This window comes from Anthonomus grandis, chromosome 10 (assembly GCF_022605725.1).
Source record: "Anthonomus grandis grandis chromosome 10, icAntGran1.3, whole genome shotgun sequence".
In the NCBI taxonomy this organism is placed as follows: Eukaryota; Metazoa; Arthropoda; class Insecta; order Coleoptera; family Curculionidae; genus Anthonomus; species Anthonomus grandis.
The window spans coordinates 24304591-24330711 of record NC_065555.1 but is presented as its reverse complement, the minus strand read 5'-3'; the positions used below and the strand labels follow the sequence as shown (position 1 = coordinate 24330711).

Below are 26121 nucleotides of genomic sequence, written 5' to 3'. Positions count from 1 at the left end.
AAATAAATAAAGTAACTGAGTATTATCAGCACATTTATTAAAATAATTGATCTAAGCAGATATCTATATTATAGAGAGTTAGATATAAGTTTTTAGATAATTAAGTGAACCAATGAGTTTTTCTAATTTGTTTGAGACAGAGGTGGATGTGAGATAAGAGCCATCATATAACATGAATACCGTTGTTCCACTTGAAACTTGTCGCTAAATGTGCTTGACACAAGGCCATTAAAAAAAGTGTTTTTTTAAAAATTAAAACTTAAAATTACCCCACAATAAGATGCCTTACAATAGTGAAAATAAAAGGAAAAGAGTTGCAATAAAAAGTTTGGAAAGGTATCTAGTTTGGCCTAAAATGGTTTTATTTCCCTTAAAGATTGCAGCTACCTTCAGGACACCCTGTAATACGGAATTAAAAAACTAAATACACATTTGCCGCAAAAATACAGATTTTATTTATTTTTTACCTAAAATCACATCTTAAAATATTAGGAGTTGATTAAGGAATACTTCCAGTATTAATATGGAAAATTGTTTATGTATTTTTCTTATAACATTGTAGATTTTTCATTCTATACATATGCATCTTTTTAACTTTTTAAGAAAAAAAAAACAATTTACAAAATAATAATAAATTAACTATTGTTAATTAGTGCCTGCTGCAGAAATAAGTTACTATCATATAATAATAATTTAAACATAAAGATAATCCTAATGAAATTGTAAAATACCATCATGCAATCAAATAAAAAAACTCACCCAAACGTTGGAAACTTAATTAACATAATTAAGTATTCACTCAGAATACATACTATACACACTATAATCAATTCGTATTTTTTCTAGTTCTTATAGGAAACTTGTTTTCCGCACTAATCAGCTTTAACGAGTCCAAAGTAACTATATCTCCAGTACTTTTCCTACCAGATGCCTTAGGTTTGTTATCCAATAGGAGTATTTTCCTTGGAATTTCGAAGCATTTTTCATAACCGACATCCAGAAACAGTTCATGTATGATCCTACGAACTGCTAAAGAATAACTGCACTCTGAGAATATTTTGCACACCTCCGAGTAGAGACAAACATCGTTAAAGATTATCGGATCCTTTTGCTTCAGCCTGAGAAGTTGGTTTATAAATGGTTTAGTTAAAACCGGATTTGCTAACCGTTCAGTGATTCGAAGAACTTCTGTTTTAAGAGGATCTGCAAAAAACAATTTCATAGCAATATTGAATATTTATAAATGGACGGTCTTACCATTCTCAAAATGTTGAAGTAAAGGCGTCAAATTTTGGCTACACAATACACAACGATCTTTGCTGTGAGCCCAAATCTGTGATTTGGCTTTTTCCGTAACCACGTTCAGTAAATTAAGCTCCACTTTAGGTAGTGCATCTTCCGGAACTAGGACTTCTCTTGGATATGACTAAAAATTTAAATAAATATATTTACATAGCGGTTATTTCTGACGAAGTTTGTTGAAGGACCCCGAGCGAAGATATTTTGTTTTTAATATAGATCATATTAAAAACAAAAGAGCAAATGAGTTGGGTGAAAAGTATCTTTGACGATTGTAACGGGATCTCTATACTGAATATTTTTTATGTAAAACGGAGCTGTCAAATTTCAGGAAGGAAAATTCAAAAGGACTAAAAAATCTGTAAGTAAATCAATTGTAAAATTTATAACAAGCAAATTGGGTACTTAAAACAAAGATATAAGAGCGAGATGCATTACGCAAATCAAGAAAGATTTTATACAGAGTGTCCCAAAAGTAGACATCCAAACGAAAGGATGCGATAGAGGAAGTAATTTGCAAACAAAACAACCATATACAGGGTGTCAATTTGAAAACTTCCCACCCCTATTATCTCGAAACGGGTTAGGTTTTTATAAAATCGCTAGGACACGTCGATTTTATTATCGAGGGGGAACAATTTTTATGCAGAAATCACTTCGCCTCTTTCAACCCCCTACCCCCCAGAACCTCCCTTTCAAAAATCTTAAATGGCAATAGGGGTTGAGTGATACCTCATTTGAAAGAACTTTTTATTCTCTACATTTTGGCACCTTATTTTTTAAATTTGAGTGCTGAGTTGCCAAGTTAGGGTTATTTAAACATTGTTAAATTACTTATTATTAAACATTATTCCTGTAAGTGTTTTAAATACGTTGAAGCTATGATTTCTATTGGAACGTGTTTGACCATAAAGCGAACCGGTGCATTTCTCACTGAAAGTGTTTATCAATCCGACAAATTCTTTTGGTCATGAAAGATAAACATTTAATTTTTTTTCTTTTTTGTTTATTTTCGTTTGCAATGGAATTCGTCTCAATACAGTTCGATGATATGATCCGAAATTTAAAATAGTATTTAGTGAACTTTCCTACCAGTCAATGTCACTAGGTATTTAAATCAGTTAAAATTTATTTCGATAATTTGTGTGTAATGTGTTATTGTTAGTTACTATGGTATACACGCTTAGGCAAAGAATTGAAATGATTTTTATTTATGGCGAGCAAGGAAGATGCGCAAGAAGAACGGCAGAAGTTTTTAATAATAGAAATCCTATTTGTAATGTAAGTCACAGATACATTTTGGACGTAGTAGCTAAATTTAATGAAACGGGTTCAGTTGGAAACAAAAAAAGGGCAAGTCGTGTTTTAAACGAAGATGCTCAAGTAGAGATTTTGGGAACATTCGTTGCAGAACCCACCAATTCTCTCCGTACAGTAGCACGTCTAACTGGAATGTCACATGAAACTGTACGACGAGCATTACAGTTACATAAATATCATCCGTACAAGATGCAAATTTTACAGGAACTTCATGAGGACGATTTTGATAGGAGAATAGAGTTTTGCGAAATTATGTCCAACTTAATAAACACTCGTGCAATTGTGGTAAGCAACATTTGCTTCAGTGATGAATGTACCTTTTTCCTAAACGGCCATGTCAATAGACAGAATTGTCGATACTGGAGTGAGGACAATCCCCACATTTTCAGAGAGGGTGCTACACAGCGGCCACAAAAAATTAATGTTTGGGCCGGTATTCTTGGAAATGCTGTTATAGGACCGTTGTTTATTAAACAAAACTTAACTGGAGAGCTCTACTTACACCTACTTGAAGATGTAATTGATCCTTTGATAACAACTGAACTGGAAATTCAAGTTGGTAACATTTTGCAAGAAAACGAACTACACTTTCAGCAAGATGGAGCTACGCCGCATTATTTTCGGCCAGTGCGGGAGTGGTTGAATAACAGATTCCCTAACCAATGGATTGGTAGAAGGGGACCGATAGAATGGCCTGCTAGGTCACCAGACTTAACGCCGTTAGATTTTTTTTATGGGGGCACATAAAATCGGTTGTTTACAAAACTCAGCCTGATGATATCGAAGATTTAAAAAGAAGAATTACAGAGGCAAGTAGGGCTATTCCAGAAGAGGTATTTCAGAATGTTCGGGAAGAATTTGAGAATAGACTTTATTTTTGTTTGGAGAACAATGGAGAACACTTTGAACACCTCTTAAAGTAGATGTGTTAATAAAATAAATTTTAGGCGTGCTTTTGTAAAGACCATAATTGTAACGGCTATGCAAATGTTTAGTAAAAATAATATTAACCTAAATAACATGTTTCAATGCAAATCATAGCTTTAACGTAATTAAAACACTTACAGGAATAATGTTTAATAATAAGTAATTTAACAATGTTTAAATAACCCTAACTTGGCAACGCAGCACTCAAATTTAAAAAATAAGGTGCCAAAATGTAGAGAATAAAAAGTTCTTTTAAATGAGGTATCACTCAACCCCTATTGCCATTTAAGATTTTTGAGAGGGAGGTTCTGGGGGGTAGGGGGTTGAAAGAGGCGAAGTGATTTCTGCATAAAAATTGTTCCCCCTTGATAATAAAATCGACGTGTCCTAGCGATTTTATAAAAACCTAACCCGTTTCGAGATAATAGGGGTGGGAAGTTTTCAAATTGACACCCTGTATATTATTATCCAATTGTTGTTGGTTTTAAATTTTGTGTTTTTTATAAAAATAGTGTCATGCATTTACTACAAAAATTATAGAAACAATATCTTCACGTATTTGATTGGTATTTGGTACAAATGTGGCCTTGAAGACTGTACATTTTCATAAGTATTAATTGTAGACATAATTGCCGCTATCACTACTTTCGCTACTTTACTATCACTACCACGAATTGCTACCATCTTCTACCTACTCTGGAAAAAGAAAATTGTTCAATGCCTTTTTAAGTTTTACATAAAAATTTTTGCATTTAAAGTGAAGCTGTCTCTTTAGGTCGTACAAAGCAAATGTACGACCAAAAATGAACAACTGTCAGATAAAGTTACTTTATTTAATGCAGATTCACACGGTTAAACATTTTATGACAAATAAAATAAAAATGCTTCTTCAAATAATTATTAAAATCAAGATACCGTTGCTTCGTCGCGTGCGTAGTAATTAATGTTTTGTCAACAAGTTAGACTTGTTTATGTACCTTCTGTCAGATTTCTTACACTTTAGGCTGTTTCTCTTTTTGGAGTTTGTGCTGTTTTTAGTCCTTTGCTACTATTGCAAGTAAACCTTCAGAAATGGCTTGTACGTCCCGCGAATATGCAGAAATAGACCGAATGTTTATGGGCTTTGTGATGGGAACGCAAGAGCTGCTGCCCGAAGATATGAAAACCGTTTTCTTGGAAGGCAACATGGCTGGTCAGCAAGGTAAAAAGAAAGGCCGATGAATGATAATGATGAAGAAGATTTTAGGGATATTGCAGTCCAACAATAAGTTCGTCGCATATCAAGATATTGAGAAAGAAGTCCATTCTGAAGTGGAGTCAATATAAAATTGAAAAGTTAGTAGGGGAAGTCTTTTCTCTACAAATAAAACGCTAATCCTCTAATTTCAGGAGTGATGCATTTCGGCAAGTGTTCTTGCTATCATCAGACTCTAAAATATATTTCAAACAGTTCAAAAACATATACGAACATTTTTTCTTGACAGGTCACATAAAAAATACAGATAAAATTATGAAATTGTAAAATACTTACTGGGTTACTTAACACATACACAAATTCTAAACAATAACAAACAATACTTGAATAGTACATTGCACGACATCTAGTGAACAGTTAAAATTATAATAATATTGAACAATATGTGATTAGCAGATTTCTACTGTAGAGTACTGGGAGCGAGTGAGAGAACCATTCTGATAGACTAGCGGTGTCTGAGCAAACTCTAGTAGACTGTGAAAGAGTGTTGAAGTCCCAACTCACCCAATTCAGATCTAATTAGAGCTGACATCTCTTTGAAGGTTAACAAATTTCTAAATTCAAAAGGAATAAATGAAAATCGTAAAAACTCCCCAGGTCAACTCATAAACAAACTTAATGATCTTAAAGTTAAAATCAACGAAAATGACCTTATTCTAACAAAAGCCGATAAGGGTAACTGCATCGTACTTATGCCCAGAACTGGATATTACAAAAAGGTCAGTGACTTTCTTGATGATTTTGAGATTCTGCCTTACAATCCTACTTCTAGATTTATTCTTCACCTCAAACAATTATTTAAAAGCTGTACAGCTGCCTTCGATTATTTTTCTATTTCACCCTACAAACTCCTCCCAATGAATCCGGTTACTCCACTTCTTTATTGTCTACCTAAAATACATAAACAAAACTATCCTGTGAGACCCGTAGTTTCTTATATCGATTCTCCCGCCTCAAAACTTTCCTCCTGGTTAACGTATATCCTCGCTCAACTCACCAATTTTTCTAACCCACTCTCAATAAAAAACTCATATGAACTTAATAAAAACAAAAATTTAATAAAAACAGAAATACCCCCTAACTCATTTCTTGTTTCCTTCGATGTTTTTAACCTATTTCCAAGCATCCCACCAGAAGATTGTTTATTATACACCCGAGAACTTCTCTTTTCACAAAGCAATCTACCTACTCATATCATATTAGAAATTTGTTCTCTTATCGACAGTGTACTGAAGCAAAACTTCTTTCAAGTTGATAATAAATTACATTGTCAAAAGTCTGGTCCTGCAATGGGTTCCAACTTGTCACCTTTTCTGGCAGAAGTGTTTATGTTTTTTCTTGAAAGATAAATCTCAAATTGCGAGATTTATAAAAAACATATAAGATGTTGGTATAGGTACATCGATGACATATTTACAGTTTTCACTGGTTCCACGGAGGACTTACTGGAATTTCAGGCATTTCTAAACTCTATCAATCCTTCTGTTCATTTCACTCTCGAACAGGAACAATCAGGCAATCTACCTTTTTTAGACCTCTTAATTAAAAGAACAAACAACATAAAACTCGAATTTAAAATTCTCCAAATACACCAACCGATGGCATGTACATATATACATATCATATTTTGGAAACATATCCCATCTGGTTGCCAGGAGTTTGTCGAGGGACTCCTATGAGTGGTTGCGTGTTTGTTTCAGAACTTCGAATAATTTATCTAAATCTCTAGTCAACGCCAAAGATAAAAGTCCCGTCACACACAGATCTGGTGTTTACAGACTAAAATGTTCTCATCCTGAGTGCAATGTGAGCTACATCGGACAAAGCGGAAGGAGAATCGAGACGAGAGTCAAAGAACATAATAAACTCATTGAAAAGAATAGAAACCGATTTATAACCAATACCTCTTCTCCTTTCGCCAATCATATTATTGAGACCGGACATGGATTCGAGCCTGGGGCGGATACCGAGGTGCTCCATGTTTGTCAGAAGGGGTTAAGATAGGATCTTTTGAAAATCCTGGAAATAAATAAAGCCATCAAATCACCAGTTTACACTTGTATTAATGAGCAAACTCAATTTGAGAGCAACACTTTCTTTAATTCCTTGGGTCCTAACAGTAACACTGACATTTGATTAGATCTGACTTATTAACACACATTTATTTGTTTATTTGTTCACACCCTATAACACTACAGTCCGATGGTTCTCTCTCACTCCCTCCCAGTACTTAGTAGAAATCTGCTAATCATATATTGTTCAATTTTATTATAATTTTAACTGTTCACTATAACTTTTTTTTCACTTTTTTTTTTATAGATGCCGTGCAGTGTACTTGAATTGCACGACACGCACGAATATTCAAGAATTGTTTGTTATTGTTTAGAATTTGTGTATGTGTTAAGTAACCCAGTAAGTATTTTACAATTTCATAATTTTATCTGTATTTTTATGTCACTTGTCAAGAAAAAAATGTTCGTATATGTTTTTGAACTGTTTGTAATATATTTTAGAGTCTGATGATGGCAAGAACACTTGCCGAAATGCATCACTCCTGAAATTAGAGGATTAGCGTTTTATTTGTGGCGAAAAGACTTCCCCTACTAACTTTTCAATTTTCAAGCATATCAAGATGTTCGGAACTTAAATCCACAGTTTATCGAATTTTACAAAGAAATCTGTTATAACCTTATCATGTGCAACGTGTTCAAGCACTTCTAGCCACTGACTATGAAAAAAGGATTCAGTTTTGTCGGGAAATGCTGCATCGTAATAGGCAAGACCATGATTTTTTTTTTAATTTTGTGGAGTGACGAAAGCAGTTTAAAAAAAGAGATTTTTTAATATACACATTTTACACTATTGGGTCTATGGCAATCTTAAAATGGTGAAAAATGGTCGTTTTCAGCATCAGTTTTTAGTCAATTTATGGACGGGTATCATTGAAGGCAAATTAATTGAGCCGGAAAACTTGACGGCGAGGATTATTTACATTTCTTGCAACATAACTTGAACAATTTACTTGAAGATGTATCTCTAGCAACACATTTTTAATAATCGAGGGATTGGAAGGTACCATCCGCCGCTGCAGCGCTCACCTGACCTGAACGCCATAGACTTTTTTCTATAGGGATATTTCAAAAAACTTGTTTTCATCAAGGAAAGCCAGATTGAAGTAGAGCTGCAAAGAAAAATAAGACAAACAACCAACGTTATTACCAACAATGAAACAGCCTTCGGGCGCATAAAAAATAATTTCATCCGCCGTTGCCGAGTGTGTAAGGCAGGTGGTTCACATTTTGAATGTTTATTGTGGTGTTTAGCAGCAATAAAATCCCTTTTTTACATTATTTAGAATTAGTTGCGGGGTAAGTGATGTTTGCCCAAAAACGATTAGCTTAATAAAAATGTGAATCAAAACAGACTTGTATCACTTATCTGAAAGTATTTCATCGTGCATTGAACAAATGTAGGATATTTACGATTCTGTACTACAAATATTCTGAACTAAACTGGGCGTCCAAATAAATAAATCCGATTTACATTTTTGTCAGCGGCTGTCGGAAAAATCCTCATAAAAAAATCCAGGCAGCCAGAAAAAAACCCAATTTTAAGCAGCATTGTACAGCATTAGCTGTGGAAACAATTTTTTTTCTCTAAAGAAATGTCTCAAAGGTTTCGTATTCATGTGTACTAAACTATCTTATACATACATACTATCTTGAGCAGACCTAATATTGTTGTGATGCCAGCCATGAAGAAACTTGAGTTTATAATTAGAAACTCGAAGCTTTACTGCGGAGTCTAAACATCTTAACTGCTTTGTCAGGTCAAAATTAGAATATGGCTGCATCGTGTGCCAAGAATTCAATTGGATTCTTGCCAATGTTGATTTAATTGAGCCTGTTCAGCGCAGGTTTAACACGTACTTAGCTTATAGACTGAAAGAGGTTTTGACCACCGCCCACTATTAGGCCGCTTTATTCTACACCCATTGCGTGTAAGAATTATCTTTTTTTGGTAAGGTTTTTATATACATTATTTATCGGTTTAATGGACTTGTTCTTCTCTCTTGTATTTTTTCTTGCTTCTAAAGCTTGATACTTCACAGCCACAAATCTTCTTCTTAACAAGCCTCACTACAATATGCTGTTAAGATATTTTTTATATGTAATGTGCGATATATTTAATAAAATTTCTCATTTCTGTGTTATAGGTATTTCTCTAATAAATGTGATTATTCGTGCTATAATGGACATATATTATCGCGACTTTGATTAGGACCAGTCTTGCCTACCCGCTCACCCTACCCCTACATTTGGTTCCAAGGTGTTACTGTAAACCTTATATACGATTGGGCCCACCAATGGAGAATCAAGATAAAATTGATAAGACAGAGGCGATCTTAATAACCCGGAGGCGGAACCGCTTAATTCCTCCTATAATTATTCAAAATTGGTTTCTATATAAGTTATAAAACATCTCTAAATACCCATATCTCCAAAATTATTTCCCGATGTAATGCATCCGTCAGTGTGTCCCTTTCCTACATAAGAAAATCCATTCTCCTTGAAAAACAAACGCTTTTGATATACCCAAGTCCTTAGGCGTTGATGACCCAAACGCCTATGTGCTTCCCCTTTGTTCATCAATTGCCTCAAAACGTAATTTCAACCCTACAACTATCCCAAAACAAAATAGTCATGAACTCATAAAGAAAAAACTTTATTATATATAGTGTGGCCCAAATTGGGTGTACATGTATGGGTTTCTTGGAAACTATAAGAGATAGAAAATTGGTTAAATGGGGAAAGTTGTAGGGCATTTAGTTACTAATTTAGTGCCGTTTTTAGAACGATTTTATCTTTTTCCGATTTTGAAATATTTTTTCCATTTTTGAAAAAGGGCTGTATTTTTTTTATTTCAGTGTATTTGTAAAATCTGTAAAAACATTATTGAGACAACTTTTTAAGGACAACGCATACCTGAATTCAGTTTTTGTTTTCGACGTTTCGGTTCTGAGATTCCAACCTCAACTTCTTTTTTTCTTATGGCGGTCATTTTGTTTTTTGCTAAATTAAAAAGATCTTTTTTTTCCTTTAAACTGATGTATAACACTTTATGAAATTATGTTATGGCTTTTATTGGAGTTTTCTCGTACACAGAATTATTATTAACTTACTAACTTATACTTTTATGTAATTTCTAAATAAAACAATTAACTACTTGTAACAATAATATTAAATTAAACTATTCAAAATGATGGCCATTTTTGTTAAAACATTTTTCACATTTCTTTAGACACTTCTAGGTACCTTGCGCAGGATGTTTCTATTTATAACATTCCGAACCCTGTCCTCTAGTTGTTCGAGAGTCGTAGGAGGTTCAAACTCGTAAACTTCATTTTTAACATATCCCCAAAGATATATGGAGACCTAGCTGGCTAATTTACAGCACCGCGGTTCGCGATAAGTTTATTGTTAAATGCTTGCGTTGACAAGTTTTGAACGTCCCGAGTATTATGCGCTGGACACCCTCCCTGTGAAAGCACACATCACTCCATATTTGTTCGTAGGTATTAAAGCTCTCACGGCAGGTAATATCTGTTCTTTCAAAAATATAAATATCTTTTTCTTGTTTATAAATTGTAATTGAATGGCTAGTATTAGATATATTCTTCCGTATTTAATTGTTGTATTGTTGTAATCTGTACCAAATTATCAACTACCTAGATGTAATTTATGTACATTATATCTAGTAGTTAGTTTAGTTTAATTTATTAGTTGTTAGTTTAATTCGTTAATTTTATTTAAAAAGTAGTTTAGTTTAAAAAGTTGTTGTTTTTATGTTGTAGCTATGTAGATAGAACAGAACCTGCATTTTCCATGCAGGAGTCTGATACGTTAACTTTTATTTACCTCAATTATTGAATACACCTGTAAGTTTATATTCTATGTAATTTCCATGGTAAATAATAAACGTTATTATTATTATTATTATTATTATTATTATTATTATCTTTGACCTCTCAGTATTTGGTTATAAATAAAGGGCCTAATAAGGTGATTATCTAAAAATAATTATAGCATTTTACTTGAAAATAATTTTGTGGAGTGGGTAATTAACTTACCGTACATACCACACCATACATTAAATACAAATGTTACTTGTAGCCTACGTTCGGCCACTTCATGAGGATTCTCAGTAGCCCAAAAATGACGATTATCTCTCGAGAGTCTGTATCTCTTAAACCTTGAACAATAGTAGGCTTTAAGGACGATTTTTTTTTGGACTTTTTGAATTGTAGTCCTTGGTATATCCTTATTAGTTGTAGCTTTTCGGGTTGATGTTTTCAAGTTCGCGTTAAAATGGTCTAAAATGTTTTCATCGCGAGCTTCATTGTCCCTTTGACAATTTTCTGGCGTTGGTATTTTAAAACTTCCATGAGTTCTAAGGTTCATGATAACCCTAGCGAATAGTCTTGGACCTGGCTGTTGTCTCTTAGGATACAGTTCCAAATATCTAGCGATTTTAAGATTTGCATTCCTATTACATGTAATATAACATTCCAATATGTCAAATTTTTCTTCACTGGTATATCACATGGTCATTTTCGGAAATTAAAAATTTTAACAAAACTCACAAATACAAACGAAAACAGCTAGATACGAAAAAACTATTCAACACTAACAAGAACAAGAACAAAAAATTAACAAGATAAGAACTACTAAACAAGCTAAAAAGTGAAATCAAATAAAAAATATTTTGCAGAATTGTCAGTAAATGACGCTAAATCATTAAACAATAATATTTGTTTATACGACAAATGGCCTCCGTAGTCGTGGCCAACTCCGCGAAAAATGAACTTTGTAACTTTTTGACATAAGAATGAAATATTTTCATAAAGTGTTATACATCATTTTAAAGAGAAAAAAGATCTTTTTAATTTAGCAAAAAAACAAAATTTTCCAAATATTTCAAATCGGAAAAAGATAAAATCGTTCTAAAAGCGGCACTAAATTGGTAACTAAATGCCCTACAACTTTCCCCATTTAACCAATTTTCTATCTCTTATAGTTTCCAAGATACCCATACATGTACACCCAATTTGGGCCACACTGTATATTAGACGATTTAAAGAACCTTTTCACATACGAAGGCTCACTACAAGCTCCTGCAATTCCTACAGTCCCACAAGCCCTGCATCCGTAAAAGTTTTAACTCCGGCAGCAAGCCCCCATACAGTCATCAGTTCTAAAATGGCAAGAGACTGTTTAGGGAAACTCAATGAGCTAGGAAAGAAAAATAAATTCACAACATCTGGTCATACAGGCGTGCAGGGTAACAAGGAAGCCACGGGTTTCGGCTCTCAGTTTGTGGGACCGGAACCTTTCTGCGGCACAGGCAAGAGTACTTACCTATGTAAGCTCCGAGCTTTCAAAAATGGAGAAACAACTCAGAGAACACCTCTGGGATGATCATCCGATCAACGTCTAAAGCTCTAGTAAGTTTAACTAAACTATGTATTTTTACAGGTTTTTTAACGGGGCATTGTCACCTTCGCGAACACCGTAGGAAACTAAAACTAGAACAGACTAGTGAATGCAGATTCTGCGGGGAAGAGGAGGAGACCCCAGGACACCTAGTAACTGTATGCGAAACCGTTGCCGAAAATCGTGCTATACATCTTGGCAGCTATGAAGTTTTAGAAGGAATCATCCCGTCACTAAAGCCGTCACAATTACTAGTCTTTATCAAAGCAATAGGATTGTACGAAGCACTTACTTGAGGCTAACATAAAGCAGCAATTAGGAAGGGGCAGACAATAGATCTTATAGATCCAGTGTAACTTCACCCTTATTTAAATCTAATCTAATCTAAGCCACCATACAATGACGGGTCCCATTTATCCCCTCAATTACACATTTAAGTCTAAAAAATAACTCAGTTTGCTCTGTAATATGCTTTATCTTTGATGCTCTAGGCTGGTGGCGGGGACAGTGGCTCTGCCTAAGCAGCTTCACATACAGGGGGTATACCCTCTCACCTCCCAGCCCAAGTTAATCCACCTCCTCTCCTATTCTGAGAGTTGCTCAAGGAGTGCATAAATGAAAAGACGCTTACCTATGCCTCACAAGTTGCTAAAAGCAGCATACAACCAGGCAACATCCTGGACATATAAGATAAAAATAAAAAGTTTAAATTATGTGAATTATTGTAACCTCAAATTTTTTTTTTGGAAAACAAACGGTTTTTCTTTTTTTCACATCTGCATCGTTCAAACTTGCAATGCCACGTAAAGAAATTGTTTTAATTTGGTATAATCGCACCTAATTAATTGCTATGCTTCTACGTTTCATTACGATGGAGAAATTCTCAATTCTCAGTTGCGTCTAAAATATTGACTAATATTTCAGCGGCGGAGTTTTTTAGCCACTTCGACTGGCTACAGGAAAATTTCATCAGATGAGAGGAACAGAAATGTATAGAGATTAAATCGCCATACAAGAGAAAAAATGGTATTGGTGTTTATTTACCAGAATGGTTGATACGGCAGTCAACCGCTGGAAAAAAAAAGAATTTTGATCACGAATCGTATAAGACAACTTGCAGAACAATACCTTAAATTTCTAAATACCTTAAATACCTTTTGGACAAGAAAAAGTTACTTCTAAAAAAATGTGCTAGACAGTGGACCTCTTACCTGTTATTCAAAATGTAATACAACATTGTATAATTTGTTCTGCACAATTTCATTGAATACGTAAGGTTTTTTTATATAAATCTAACTCCAATAAATAATGTCTCTAATACAAAGTATATTAGTTTTACGACCAGCTATTAGTTTATTAATTAGTGATTTGCGTAATATTGAGAAAAAAAATTAAAAAGATTTGTTATGTGTCTATTAAAAAAATGTTTCTTAATATAAAAAACACGAAATTATTCGGTTGTTATGGGATAATAATACCACAATAATGATTCTTACCATAGGCTCAGTGGGAAATAAGTCAGTAACGATCCTGGGTAAGCATATTCCTCTATAGATAGTATCCTTCGGCTTATAATTCAGCAAAGGCTCATAAATAGGATCGAAATTCTGAGCGAATAAAGAAGCATAATGGATTGTTGCAGTGGGTTCGGCATGTATGGTTTCAGACCCCAATGACTTTCTACTTCTGAAAGAATAAGAAAAACACATTATTTTATGCGATAAAATTTAATAATAATAGTTGTGTATAATCAATCATAAAAGTAATAATCTTTGGGTACATTGGACTTAAGGTTCTCGAGTTCACACCATACAACTAAGGTGATTTTTTTTATACTGATATTATTGTAACACTTTTCGCACAATATAAGCAGTTTTCAGCAGGACACTTTTTTGTAAACTGAAAAGATGTTGTTTTCCCGGTATCTCTTTCATGACTGAATCAGTGGCGGCTCGTGGGAAAAAAAGTAGGTGAAGATCTGCATGGCCCAGAAAACAGTATTATAGTTAGAGCTGACTTACCTAGTTTTTATAAATCAAGTCGATCATTCGGTCCTTTAGGGAAGCGAATCGGTTAATAATATCGTCGTCAAACGGATTAAACGGAACTTTGCATTTGCATAAGTTCTTTTAATAGTTCTTTATGTAGGGAAATAATAGCCAAACTGGAAAGTCTTTCTTGTGAAATAGTATTTCTTGTAAATATTTTTACCCTTTTTAAACATGAAAAACTCCTTTCTACAGACACGCTTGTCGATGGAATGGTGAGAATTAGACAAAATAAATTATAAGCTTCCGTAAAAATGTCTTTATTTGGTTTTAATTTTATTATTAGTTCTTGCAAATTCACATTTTTATAATTTTCATCGGCATACAGAAGGCAAAGTTCATTTTTTAGTCTTTGTTGTTTTGTGAACTTTGTGCCATAAAATTCCAGTAAATTTTGAAAAGCGTCCGAAGGAAATGTTAAACTGTACATTTCAAACTTTGTTGAATCTGCTAAGCATACAAATTTTAATTTCTCACAATCTTGAAAACGTACATCCATTTCTGATAAAACATGGTCATATTTCAAAATATAAAGCTCTATATTGTTTAATAATTTCTATTTTGTTCAATCCAGCTTCACATCTTTTCAATGTATTTATGGTAGTCAGACTGCTGGCTTTATCAAAAATTGTATTAAAAACTTCCTCATTTCTTTTATTGCTTAACAATTGACGCGTTCCTTTTATTTGATTTAAACAACAATTAATATCCAGGGATTTTTTTTGAAGAACATCATATAAAATATCTGTTAAATTGAAAATATCGCTAAACACTGTTGCTAAAAATGTAAATCCGAAAAATCCCAAACTAACCACAAATAAACGCCGGACACCGCGAAAAACAACAGGTGAATATCAAACTGATTGATCTGCACCCGCCTCAGTTTCTTATGGCCGATTATGCGATGCCGCGCGAGGCTGACGTCACGTTGCCATGGCAACAGTGAAGGTGATCGCGGATATAACACGGGATCTTCACTTGGACATAAATTAGTATATTGGGGTTTTGCGGGTTGCGGCGGGGTACTGACTAATAGAATTTATTGTTTATTAGATAAACTGATATATTATTTAATAAAAACTAGTTATTTTGGTACTTTTTGATTGTCTTAGTCAAAAAAGAATACTCATATGTTGTTTTTATTTTCTTATTTTATTTATATTTTCTGGTGAAGCTCATCTTCACCTACTTCACCTGACGAGCCGCCCCTGGACTGAATGTGTATAATCGGACATAAGCTTTGTTGATCCTATGACCATTAGGATAATTCTCGTTTTTATGTTCTTCCTCCTCCTCTTTCAACTATCCTCCAAAGGATGTAATGACACAGTTTTGTTAGGTCTACTCATCTAGTTGGAGATCTGCCTTCTGAGCGTTTGCCTTTCATTTTCCCTTCTATGATTAGTCGTCCCATTGTTCCTGATCTTCTAGCTATATGCCCAAGGTACTGCAGATACATATATCGGTTTATTCTAGTTAGCAGCTTTGTATGTGGACGAATTTCTTGTAATAATCGTTGTGTTGGTGGTAGCTTTGTCTTTTCTATTTTATTTAGCTAGTAGCCATAATTAGACAACGGCGTAGACTTTGTCTAGCTAAGGAAAGGTACAGCACGTGTTGTTCGGCTCGGTTGCGCAGTAAATTTGTTTACGCCGCTGCCAAAGCAACGGTATCGATCGCCCCGATTTGCATATAAACAGTGCCGTTGCGTTATTTCTTATATTTGTGTTCTGTGCTTTTAAATTAAATTTAAAAAAGGCGCGCTACTGTCGCTAATCGCGCGTTATTAGGGGACAAAACTTGGCGCAGCTTTGAAACAGATGGTGTACCTTTCCTTAGCTAGACAAATTCTATTTCGCTTTCACATTTCCCAGTGTTGGTAATTAAGGAACCAAGATAATTAAAATTGTTTACCATAATGATTAATTTGAATTATTTTTAAGCCATATTTTTGCTAATAACAGTCTGCTCATAATTTCTGTTCCTCTAGCCTTTTGAATCAGTTACCTGGTATTTAATATTTATTCTCTAGTTCCGTATAGTTTCTTATCCTAACACACAACCAACAACGTTGTATTTATACAGGGTGTTCATTTGAAAACTTGCCACCACGGATTTATCGAAAACCACTGTTTAAAAAAAAAAACGCCGAAATACGACAAAAGGTTTGTCAAGTTTTTTTTTTTTTTTTTTTATGGTAAACACAAGCACAAGAGGAAAGTCCTATGTCACTCTTAGAGTGGTGTTTGCGCGAAGATATTTGTGGGCATTTATCTTGAATCGCTGTAGGTTGTATGCGTCGGGAAATAAGTGAGGTGGAAGCCCGTTCCACAAAAAAGATGTTCTCCAGATGAATGAGTCCCGATACAGCGACGTCCTTGGGGTAGGCAGGTCGACTCGCTGTTGATGAGCCGCAACTGCTAGACGCGTCCTTCTTGCCAGAACAGCCCTGGGTGGAATCAGGCCTGCCAGCTCAGAGGAGCACTTACCGTGATAATAACGGTAGAATAAACAGAGATCAGCCACCTTTCTCCTGTGCTCCAGACTATCCAGACTCTTTGTCAGTTCTGGTTTGTCAATAAGACGAATAGTTCTCTTCTGTATAGAATCCAGCAGGTTTAAACTATGCTTGGGTGCAGAGCTCCAGACATGCGAGCAATACTCGAGGGAAGGGCGTATTTAGGCTATATTTGTATCTAACCTAAAATTACTTCACCGCCTTTCACCCTCTGCCCCCCAGGGTCATCCCCTTAAAAATTTTAAATGGCAAGGAGTAACGAGTAATAGCTTGTGTAAAAGGTCTTTCGAAGTCTTTTATTTTGACGTTTGATTTTTTTAATTCAGTCGATTCGTTTTCGAGAAAATTAGAAAAATCTTTGTTTATCTTAATTTGTTCAGATAGGAAACAAAAACATGAAAATATCAGGTTTTATTTCAATAAGTGTTCAAAATTTTGCCCGTTTTTGGCCAAATAATGATATAGGCGATGTTCAAATTCCTGACGGACATTTTCAAAAACATGTTGTGGAATATCATGGCAGCTGTCGATGATGCGTTGACGAAGTTCATCCAAACTTTCAGGTTGGGGAGTAAACACAATAGATTTCAGATAACCCCATAGAAAAAAGTGTAACGGCGTTATATCAGGATATCTAGCCTATAGAATGGCCCTATAGGCCCCCTTCGCCCTATCCATTTATCTGGAAACTCGTCGTCTAGCCATTGCCGAACGGGAAGAACATAGTGAGGAGGAGCGCCGTCTTGCTGGAAATATTTTTCAGACGACGAGTTTCCAGATAAATGGATAGGGCGAAGGGGTCATCTCCTACCAAATCTCTTGCGTTACCAATTAATTACACATTTTAACATAAGTCACAGCATTCGCTTCATGAGTTTCGACATTAGCTTTAGGCACTGTTAACCCATCGAGAAACGAAGTTAGCTTATCTTCTGAATAGTCAAATTCGTTAGGCGAGATCTTGCCAGCGAGATTAAAAAATTCCATCGTATTCATAGGCATTTTGAAAGAAAATTTTTTTTGTACTGTCTGTTTGTTCGTCACTGTTAGCGGTTTCGTCGGCTAAATCGATTTCAACTACCTCGTCTTTTATTTGGGGATCTATTAGTTTTACGCTCGATATAGGGACTTTGTAATCAACAGCGAGAACTTAGTAAGATCTAATAACTCTATACCGACAAGTATTAAAAATGAGTTTAATAGCGTTCTCTTAAAGTCGGCCAAATTTTGAGGCAGCACATACTTTCCTTTCGTCGTTCTTTAAGACGTTGTGTCTACCATGTGTGCATCAACTAATGATTAGACCCTCCCATCTTGAGGTAAGGCCTTTTTATTGCCAAATTTTTATGGAAACTATACTTATCAAAATCAAAAAACATTTATTGTCTCAGTAGTCTCAGATGCTAAAAACATAGCATAGACACGTTATGATTGCTATGCAAAGCAATATGGTAAATGTATGGGTATTCCTTATTCAGGAATTTTCCAAATTATATGAACATACATATAATAAAAATAAAAAAATATATAAAACAATAAACATTAAAAAGTTCTAACACTGATAAAATTTACAAGTTAACACATATTTGGTCTGCAGTATACACTCTAACATTTATAACATTTTAAGAAGGTTTCAAACTCTCCAACCGTATAAAAAACATCGCTGAAGAGCAGTGTTTTAACATTAGTTTTAAAATTTACTAGCGCTTTTGCCAATTTTACTTCTGTAGGTAACAAATTAAAAAGATGGCTTCCAGAATACAAAGGAGATTTTTTAATAAAATTGGTGAGTATGCTTAGTGAGAAGTAAGTTGTTTTTACCACGAGTATTGTGCTGATGTCGATCACCCAATGTAATTGAAAAGTTTACTTTTATTTTTAAATATAATTTAAAGAACCTTTAAAATATAATAAATACCCGCCACTGTTAACATATTTTTCTCCCCAAAGATTCTTCTACAAGACTGTCTGAATGGTATGTTAAATAAAAGCATAATTATACGTCTTTAAATCACAAACACTCTCTCTATATCCACGGCCCTACCCCATAATACTATGCAGTAATCCAATACATTGTAAACAGAGCTATAGTACACATTCATCTTCGAGTTAAACAAAAGGAGTTGCCGCCCACGACGCCGCCTCCATCTTCGAGTTAAACCAAAGGAGTTGCCGCCCACGACGCCGCCTCCATCTTCGAGTTAAACCAAAGGAGTTGCCGCCCACGACGCCGCCTCCATTTTCGAGTTAAACAAAAGGAGTTGCCGCCTCCATCTTCAAGTTAAACCAAAGGAGTTGCCGCCTACGACGCCGCCTCCATCTTCAAGTTAAACCAAAGGAGTTGCCGCCCACGACGCCGCCTCCATCTTCAAGTTAAACCAAAGGAGTTGCCGCCCACGACGCCGCCTCCATCTTCGAGTTAAACAAAAGGAGTTGCCGCCTACGACGCCGCCTCCTGAAACTAATACCAGCGCAGAAGTGGAACCATGCCAAATCTCAAGATAATCCAGCTGACGTAATATCAAGGGGCCTGGTAATTACCGCTCTAAGAGAATCAAAATTATGGTGGGAAGGACCGAGTTGGCTGTGCAACCGAGAAGAATGGCCTATAAAACAGTGAAATCCCCAAAATTGACGAAGGACTAAAGAAGATCAATTGTCATCAAGCATGTATAACCACACAAGGGGAGGATTGGAGCCGTTTTTCGTCATTGACTAAAATGCTACGAGTTCTTTCAGTATGTAGAAGAATGAAAAAAGACTCTCCAAAAGGAAATCAGAACTAAAATCGACATTAGAAGCCGTCATCCGAGGTGTACAAGAGTCAGAGTTTGCAGAAGAAACCAAAATACTTAAGCAACGTAAAAGAATTGACAAAAGAAGCAAATTACAAAACCTATACCCAATATTGGATCAAAATGGAATAATGCGTGTAGGAGGAAGACTCAAGAATGCTAATATACCAATCGATCAAAAACATCCAATCATATTGCCCAGAAATAGCCATCTAACAAAACTCATCATAAGAGATGCCCATGAGAAAACATTGCACGGAGGAAACCAACTAACTTTGGCCTACATTAGGCAGAAATTTTGGATTATCAATGCAAAACGGACAATTGCAGCAATGATAAACAAATGCATAAAATGTATTAGATATAAGCAGCAAGCAGCACAACAAATAATGGGAGATCTACCGAAAGAAAGAGTCACACCATCACCCCCGTTTTCTCATACTGGAATCGACTACGCAGGCCCCATATTCATCCGAACAACAAAAATAAGAGGTCATAAATCGTACAAGGGATACATAGCGATTTTTGTGTGCATGGCAACCAAGGCAATTCATATTGAAATAGTAAGTGACATGACCACATAGACTTTCATTCATTTCACGAAGAGGACAATGCACAGACATATACAGTGATAATGGAACCACGTTTGTCAGAGCAGCAAATCACATAGAAGACGAAGTACTAAAAATAACTGAAACACAAGAAGTACAAGACGCAATTAGCACCACAGGGACAAAATGGCATTTTATTCCACCCTCCTTACCACACTTTGGAGGACTGTGGGAAGCTGGGGTTAAATCAACAAAACACTACCTACGAAGAATCACTGGAGAAACGACATTAACATTTGAAGAATTGTCAACGCATATCAAATTGAAGCGTGCCTGAACTCTCGGCCACTGTGTGCAATAAATGACGCTACAGACAATGAGACAATACTCACGCCAGGTCATTTTTTGATTGGAAGGCCACTAGTAGGCCCATTTGCATGGTCAGAGACAGACATAAATGGCTCTATGCTTCAGAGATGGAAGTTAATTCAAAAAATGAAGAAGGACTTCTGGAAAGTATGGTCCACAGAATACCTAAGTAGACTACAAATGCGGTACAAATGGAAAGAAGACAAAGAGAATTTGAAAATAGGGACAGTAGTGCTTATCAAAGAAGACAACATTAACCCAGCAAGATGGCCATTAGCAAAAATTACCAAAGTGCACCCAAGTGATAACAGCAAAGTTCGAGTAGTCACCCTCCGAAAAGGAAATACGGAAATAAAAAGGGCAGTAACAAAATTAATCCCGTTACCATGCGAATAGGAACAAGACTTGTTACAGGTTAAAATTGGCATTTTATACTCTGTATTAAAAGCAAGCTGATTACAGTTATATTTTCAAAATAGATATTTTACAAATATTAATGATTGGTACTAGTAATGCCCTCTCTGTAATAGCCTCCCAAGTAACCCATAGTTCTGTTCTCTAGCCATTTCAAATTACAGTATTCTTTTTTTTTAATGACACATTTAGTCTTGTACATTTCAGCTTCATATTGTACTGGTTGTTAATGAAATTTTATTTATACTCTTATAAAACCCGGTTCTGGACTAAAGAAATATTTTAGAATTTAAATTATATCCCATATTGATTATTCCATACTTTATTTATTTGTTTTATAACGAATAATGATTAATTGGGCATGTACAATTATTGTGTATGTTGTACTGTTCATAGTACAATATCTGATTTTGGCTTGACCATACCAGATATGCTGGTTGATTTTACTCGGACTGACCTATCTAATTTTTGTCTCTTTTTATCTTATGTAAATATTAGTTTTCTTGGAAGATAGCAAGAAGTTACTGGTCTAGGGAAAATCGAAATTGAGTGTCATAGTGACACATATTTTCATTGCCAACTTCCTTGGGCCATAAATTTAGTTATTTATTTTTTTATAAAAGGTTTTATGGTACTTATAAAAAAAAGTTAAGTTATTTTCGATTGGCAATACATTTTGTGCGTGATTGCTTAAATACGGGTTTGACCTCTGCGGTCGTTCCTTTTTCCAGACCGCCATCATGAAGTGAAGAGTGCTTTAGTTCTTTTTGAAATTCGTGTGAATTTTACCCATATGGGGATATAATTGACTAAATGTGGTGATAGTAAATCAACTTTTTGGGCGTAATGCTATAATTTGTTTTTTGTTGAATTTACTGGCCTTTATGGCGATTTAAAACCTAATAATTTTTTACGTGCCCTCGAACATCGGCAAAATGGCGGTTCTGATTGGCATTGGCAGGGGACAATTTAATTAACAAGTAGGTATTCTTGAATTTATCGTTTATACTGATAGTATAGGGTTGTTTTTTTTTCTTTTGGCTACTAGAGTTACATAACATGGATTTTGGACGGATTTTTTTTTGTACGGACCTGATTTCTTCATGCCACATGGTACTTTCATTTTGGGGTTATGTACTCTACTGGCTCTAATCTAGAGGAGATTTTAAACAACTGTGAGCTAACGTCTAACCTAGACCACTACCAGAGCTTGGCTTGGCGTATTGTGAAGTGGAAGAGGTGAAGCTTGGAAGCCTGCAGTTTTTCTTTGACTGGGAATTGGATATCTGGGAGAATCTCGAATCTGAAGTAGTCTGCTGTGTGTGGAGCTAAGTGACACAACATAACATTTTTTTTTATTCACTTATTCTATTTTTATTATCACAACTTTTATCTTTTGAGTTGAGATACATACATATATGACTTTACAATCTGAGCGGGGTGAAGCCGAATTGTGGTGGTTAGGGGATGTCATTATTTTTCTCATTCAAAGTCTGGATATATTTATATTATTGTGATAATCCAAAGGCCCACCAGGTTCGACTGTACTTTGTCTCAAAAGTTTATTTAAAATTTTATTGACATTATTTAATCTATGCTATTTTATTATTGAATATTACTGATAAGAGTACATATATATGTGACAAGTGACTCCTGTGAGGTAAGACGCAGCCGGCTTCGTAGTACTACGAGTATATACTTGGGTTATATTATTTATTTTCAAACTACTTCTAAGATGTCAAATTTTCTCAGATTAGATAGTAAATATTAGAGTAAACTAATAAAAGGGCAATTTTGATTGGGGAAGCTTCAACAGTTAGGGTTGTCATTTTTTTTGCTTAGGTCAATGTCCGTGGCGGGATATACCGGGCCATGTAAATTATTAGTTTAATTCGAATTGAAGCTTCGTTCCCCAAAAGGTTTGGGTGTAACATAATTTATTTTATTTTGACAACCGCACTTTTGATTGTGTATTTTTTTTTGATATATTTCTTATAAACATGGTCACGAATGACAGTGCACCATTCTGGAAAATTTAATTTTATGGCACATTATCTGTTGACAACTTTGTTTTTCTTGTAATTAGAAACTTAAATGTTGTGGTTCCTTATTACCAACTTAAATAATTATTCCTCTTAAGGATAAATAAATTAACATAACATAATTCTCTGTGATAATCAAGACTTAAATAAATTGTTATTTTCTGTTGTTATTTTGTTTTTCACTTGAGTTGGGTTGGAAACATAAAGGAGTAATTTGGAAACAATAGTGTATACCGACTTGACTTTGATTTTGTTTTCCAAGTTTCGTTTTGAACTTGCCTAAATAAATTTTGATAAATATTGGGCGTCCTTTGGGATTATATAAAATCCAAAACTTGGTGGCGCCATACTGATTTTGACATTTAATTGGGTAACTCTTGGGTAGTTACTACCTAAGAAATTTTGGTTCATTTGGTTGAGAAAGAAGCTAGAACCCACATCGGCTTGAGCTAGCAGCATTGTGAAGGATTCCTTCTCTGGGCGTTTCAGGTAAGAAGGGTTAAGTTCCTCCGGCATCAAACAACTTTTGGAGACCCTCTTAAGGCCATAAACCTTTCACTATTTTTAGTACTTCTTTTCTTTTGATTAACTTGGCATTCATCGGTTCACCACATCATTTCATTAAAAAAAAAAAGTTATAACAGACTATCATCAACCCGCACAGACGGTAAAAAGCAAGGTAACAATCCTAAGGAACGACCCAAAATTTCAGCGTAGCCGACATCCAAAACATGGAATTACGCTATTAAACATCCTGCTATGTTTCACCATTTTTAGTGAGGACAGCAAACTATACAATCAAGCAACCCGCGAAAGGCCTATTTATCGAGCATTTGGGAACACCCAGAATCAAGAGAGGAGAATTTAGGCTTCAACTCAATATCAACAAAAGTCGAATTGATGATGACAGTAAAAAGGTCTCACAAGTAATAAGTCGATTCCAAAGCCTATGTGAGGAAGCAAAACAACTTTCAACAGCAACAAACTGTCAAACATTGGCACACCATCTTCTAGATAAAGAAAAAGAGATAGAGTTGCTTAACACTGGATTATTTGGAGTTCGCCGCAAAAGAAGAGGACTTTTTGGCCAATTCCTAACATCGGTTTTTGGAGTAAATGATGAAGTTTATAGGGACATCGACAGCTTACAGTCGAACCAAGAAGAACTAATTCAAGCTTCCAAACACCAAACCAAAGTAATGATCTCTTCTATCGCGCAGATCAATGAAGCAGAGGTAAAAATGGAGCAGCACATCAATCGATTCCAAGAGAAAATAAGCCAAAGTATGGAAATCATCAATAAGATGAAAAGGTATGAGCGCATAATAGACAGTAATGAAGTTAATATTCATATCCTTATGGTCTATCAGCTGGCATCAAATTTCATAGCTGAAATAAGTGGCTACTATTTAAAACTCTTCAAGATACTATTTGAACAAGGATCGATTTTCACCATCTTATCACCAGCCCATCTACAGAAAATTCTTCAGAAAGCCAACGAAAAATTACCATCTCATTTAAAAATAAGGCAGGTACCCATAAAGACATCGCTACAAGAAGAGGGAAGACAATGGGCAAAAATTTTTACACATTTTGCCATTGAAGATATTTCCGATTTCAACCTCCTGAAGGTATATCCTACAGCTCTACACGTTGAAAATAATTCCTACTGGTCTCTGGACGTACCTAATGACATTTTGGCTGTAGGTATGTCCAGTTGGCTGTAGACACAACAATCAACAATGCTTCGAGCTGTCACACGATGAATTAACAGCATGCATACGTCGAAGCAACGAATACCTGTGTTCACCGACAACGGTTAGAAATATAGACGCCAGTCCAAATTGCGTCATTGACGAAAAATATCAAAGACATCAAGGAAAGCCATGCAACATAAAAAAGAACATAAAAAGAACACGAACTGCACACCACCATATGGAAACAGCTTTTCCCGCCAAATACATGGATGTTTATTTCGCCAAATCCAATAAACATCGCCATTACCTGCAACGGCATAAGGAAAGAAAAATTAGTAAATACCACCGGCATAATTCAACTAACCAAAGCATGCATTTTAAAAACCAAACAAAACAATATAATCGCAAAACGCTTCAATACCGTTCCTGTTGTGTCAAGCTATGCAAAAACATTCCTCCAGCAGAAAGCAGAGAGAGCGGGGAATATGTCTAAACTACATTTTTTAAATATTTTACATTTTTTGGTAGCTGTAAGTATTCACACATAATTATATAAAATTGTTTATGTTAGCCGGTCAAGGTGTTTGCAACGGATTTTAAGCTTTGCTATAAGTTCGCAAGGTCGTATTTAGTAAATAGTTAAAATTATGATTACGATGCTCACCTTGATTTGTATAATTACCTCGAATTGTTATCTTAAGATTGATATAAATAGTTGTTAATTTTTGTGAATAAACCAGTATTGAATTCTACAATCAAGTGGTTCTTTACTCAACCTATTACGGCCAAGCCACCCTTGCCTGTAAACCTATAGTGAGGCTGCTATAGGGTAATAGGGAATAAAAAAGGTTTAGGAAAAAGCCCTAGATCTTTTCATACTATTTAAAATAACAAAGTTGCTACTACTTTTTGATAAAAGCGGCAACGCTGCATCGCTAAAAATATTTTTAATCGTTAGATCACTAGCTAAAACCCATGATTCCAAATTTTCAAAAAAATTCTATTTTCCGTTCTCCGTAAACGTCTAAGGTATCATCAACCATCAAGCACCCTATATAACTCTTTATATTTTTTTAATTGGTTATTTTTAACAACTATCACAAAATTTAAAAATAAAGTAGGTTACAATACATTTTTAGTTATCCTCGTAAAGTGATCATAAAGATTCAATACTTACGTTTGTGGAGGCGGTCGAAAAAGGTAATCATCCCGTTCGGTACGATGGAAGTTGAGAGAATCCCTTCGCCTAATGTATCTAATTGTTTGGTATCCCAACATATTTTGAAGACTAAGCTCGTTACCTGCCGCTGACAGTGAAGAAGTTGAGGCGTCAGAACCTGCACCTACAAGAAACAAGTTTAATTTTTCACTTATAAGGTAACGCTAGTTTAAC

At 35.0% G+C, this 26121-nt stretch overlaps 1 protein-coding gene across 1 annotated transcript in view; it reads right to left on the bottom strand.

Moving 5' to 3' along the window:
* Positions 1–518: 518 nt before the first annotated feature.
* Positions 519–26121, bottom strand: part of LOC126740902 (rapamycin-insensitive companion of mTOR) — a 154162-nt gene continuing 128559 nt past the window's right edge. The window contains exons 22-25 of the mRNA XM_050447089.1: positions 25906–26071; positions 13791–13980; positions 1258–1426; positions 519–1203 (exon numbers count right to left, since the gene is read on the bottom strand). Of these exons, the coding sequence (XP_050303046.1) occupies positions 827–1203; positions 1258–1426; positions 13791–13980; positions 25906–26071 (902 nt within the window). The 3' untranslated portion in view covers positions 519–826. The remainder of the gene's footprint in view (positions 1204–1257; positions 1427–13790; positions 13981–25905; positions 26072–26121) is intronic.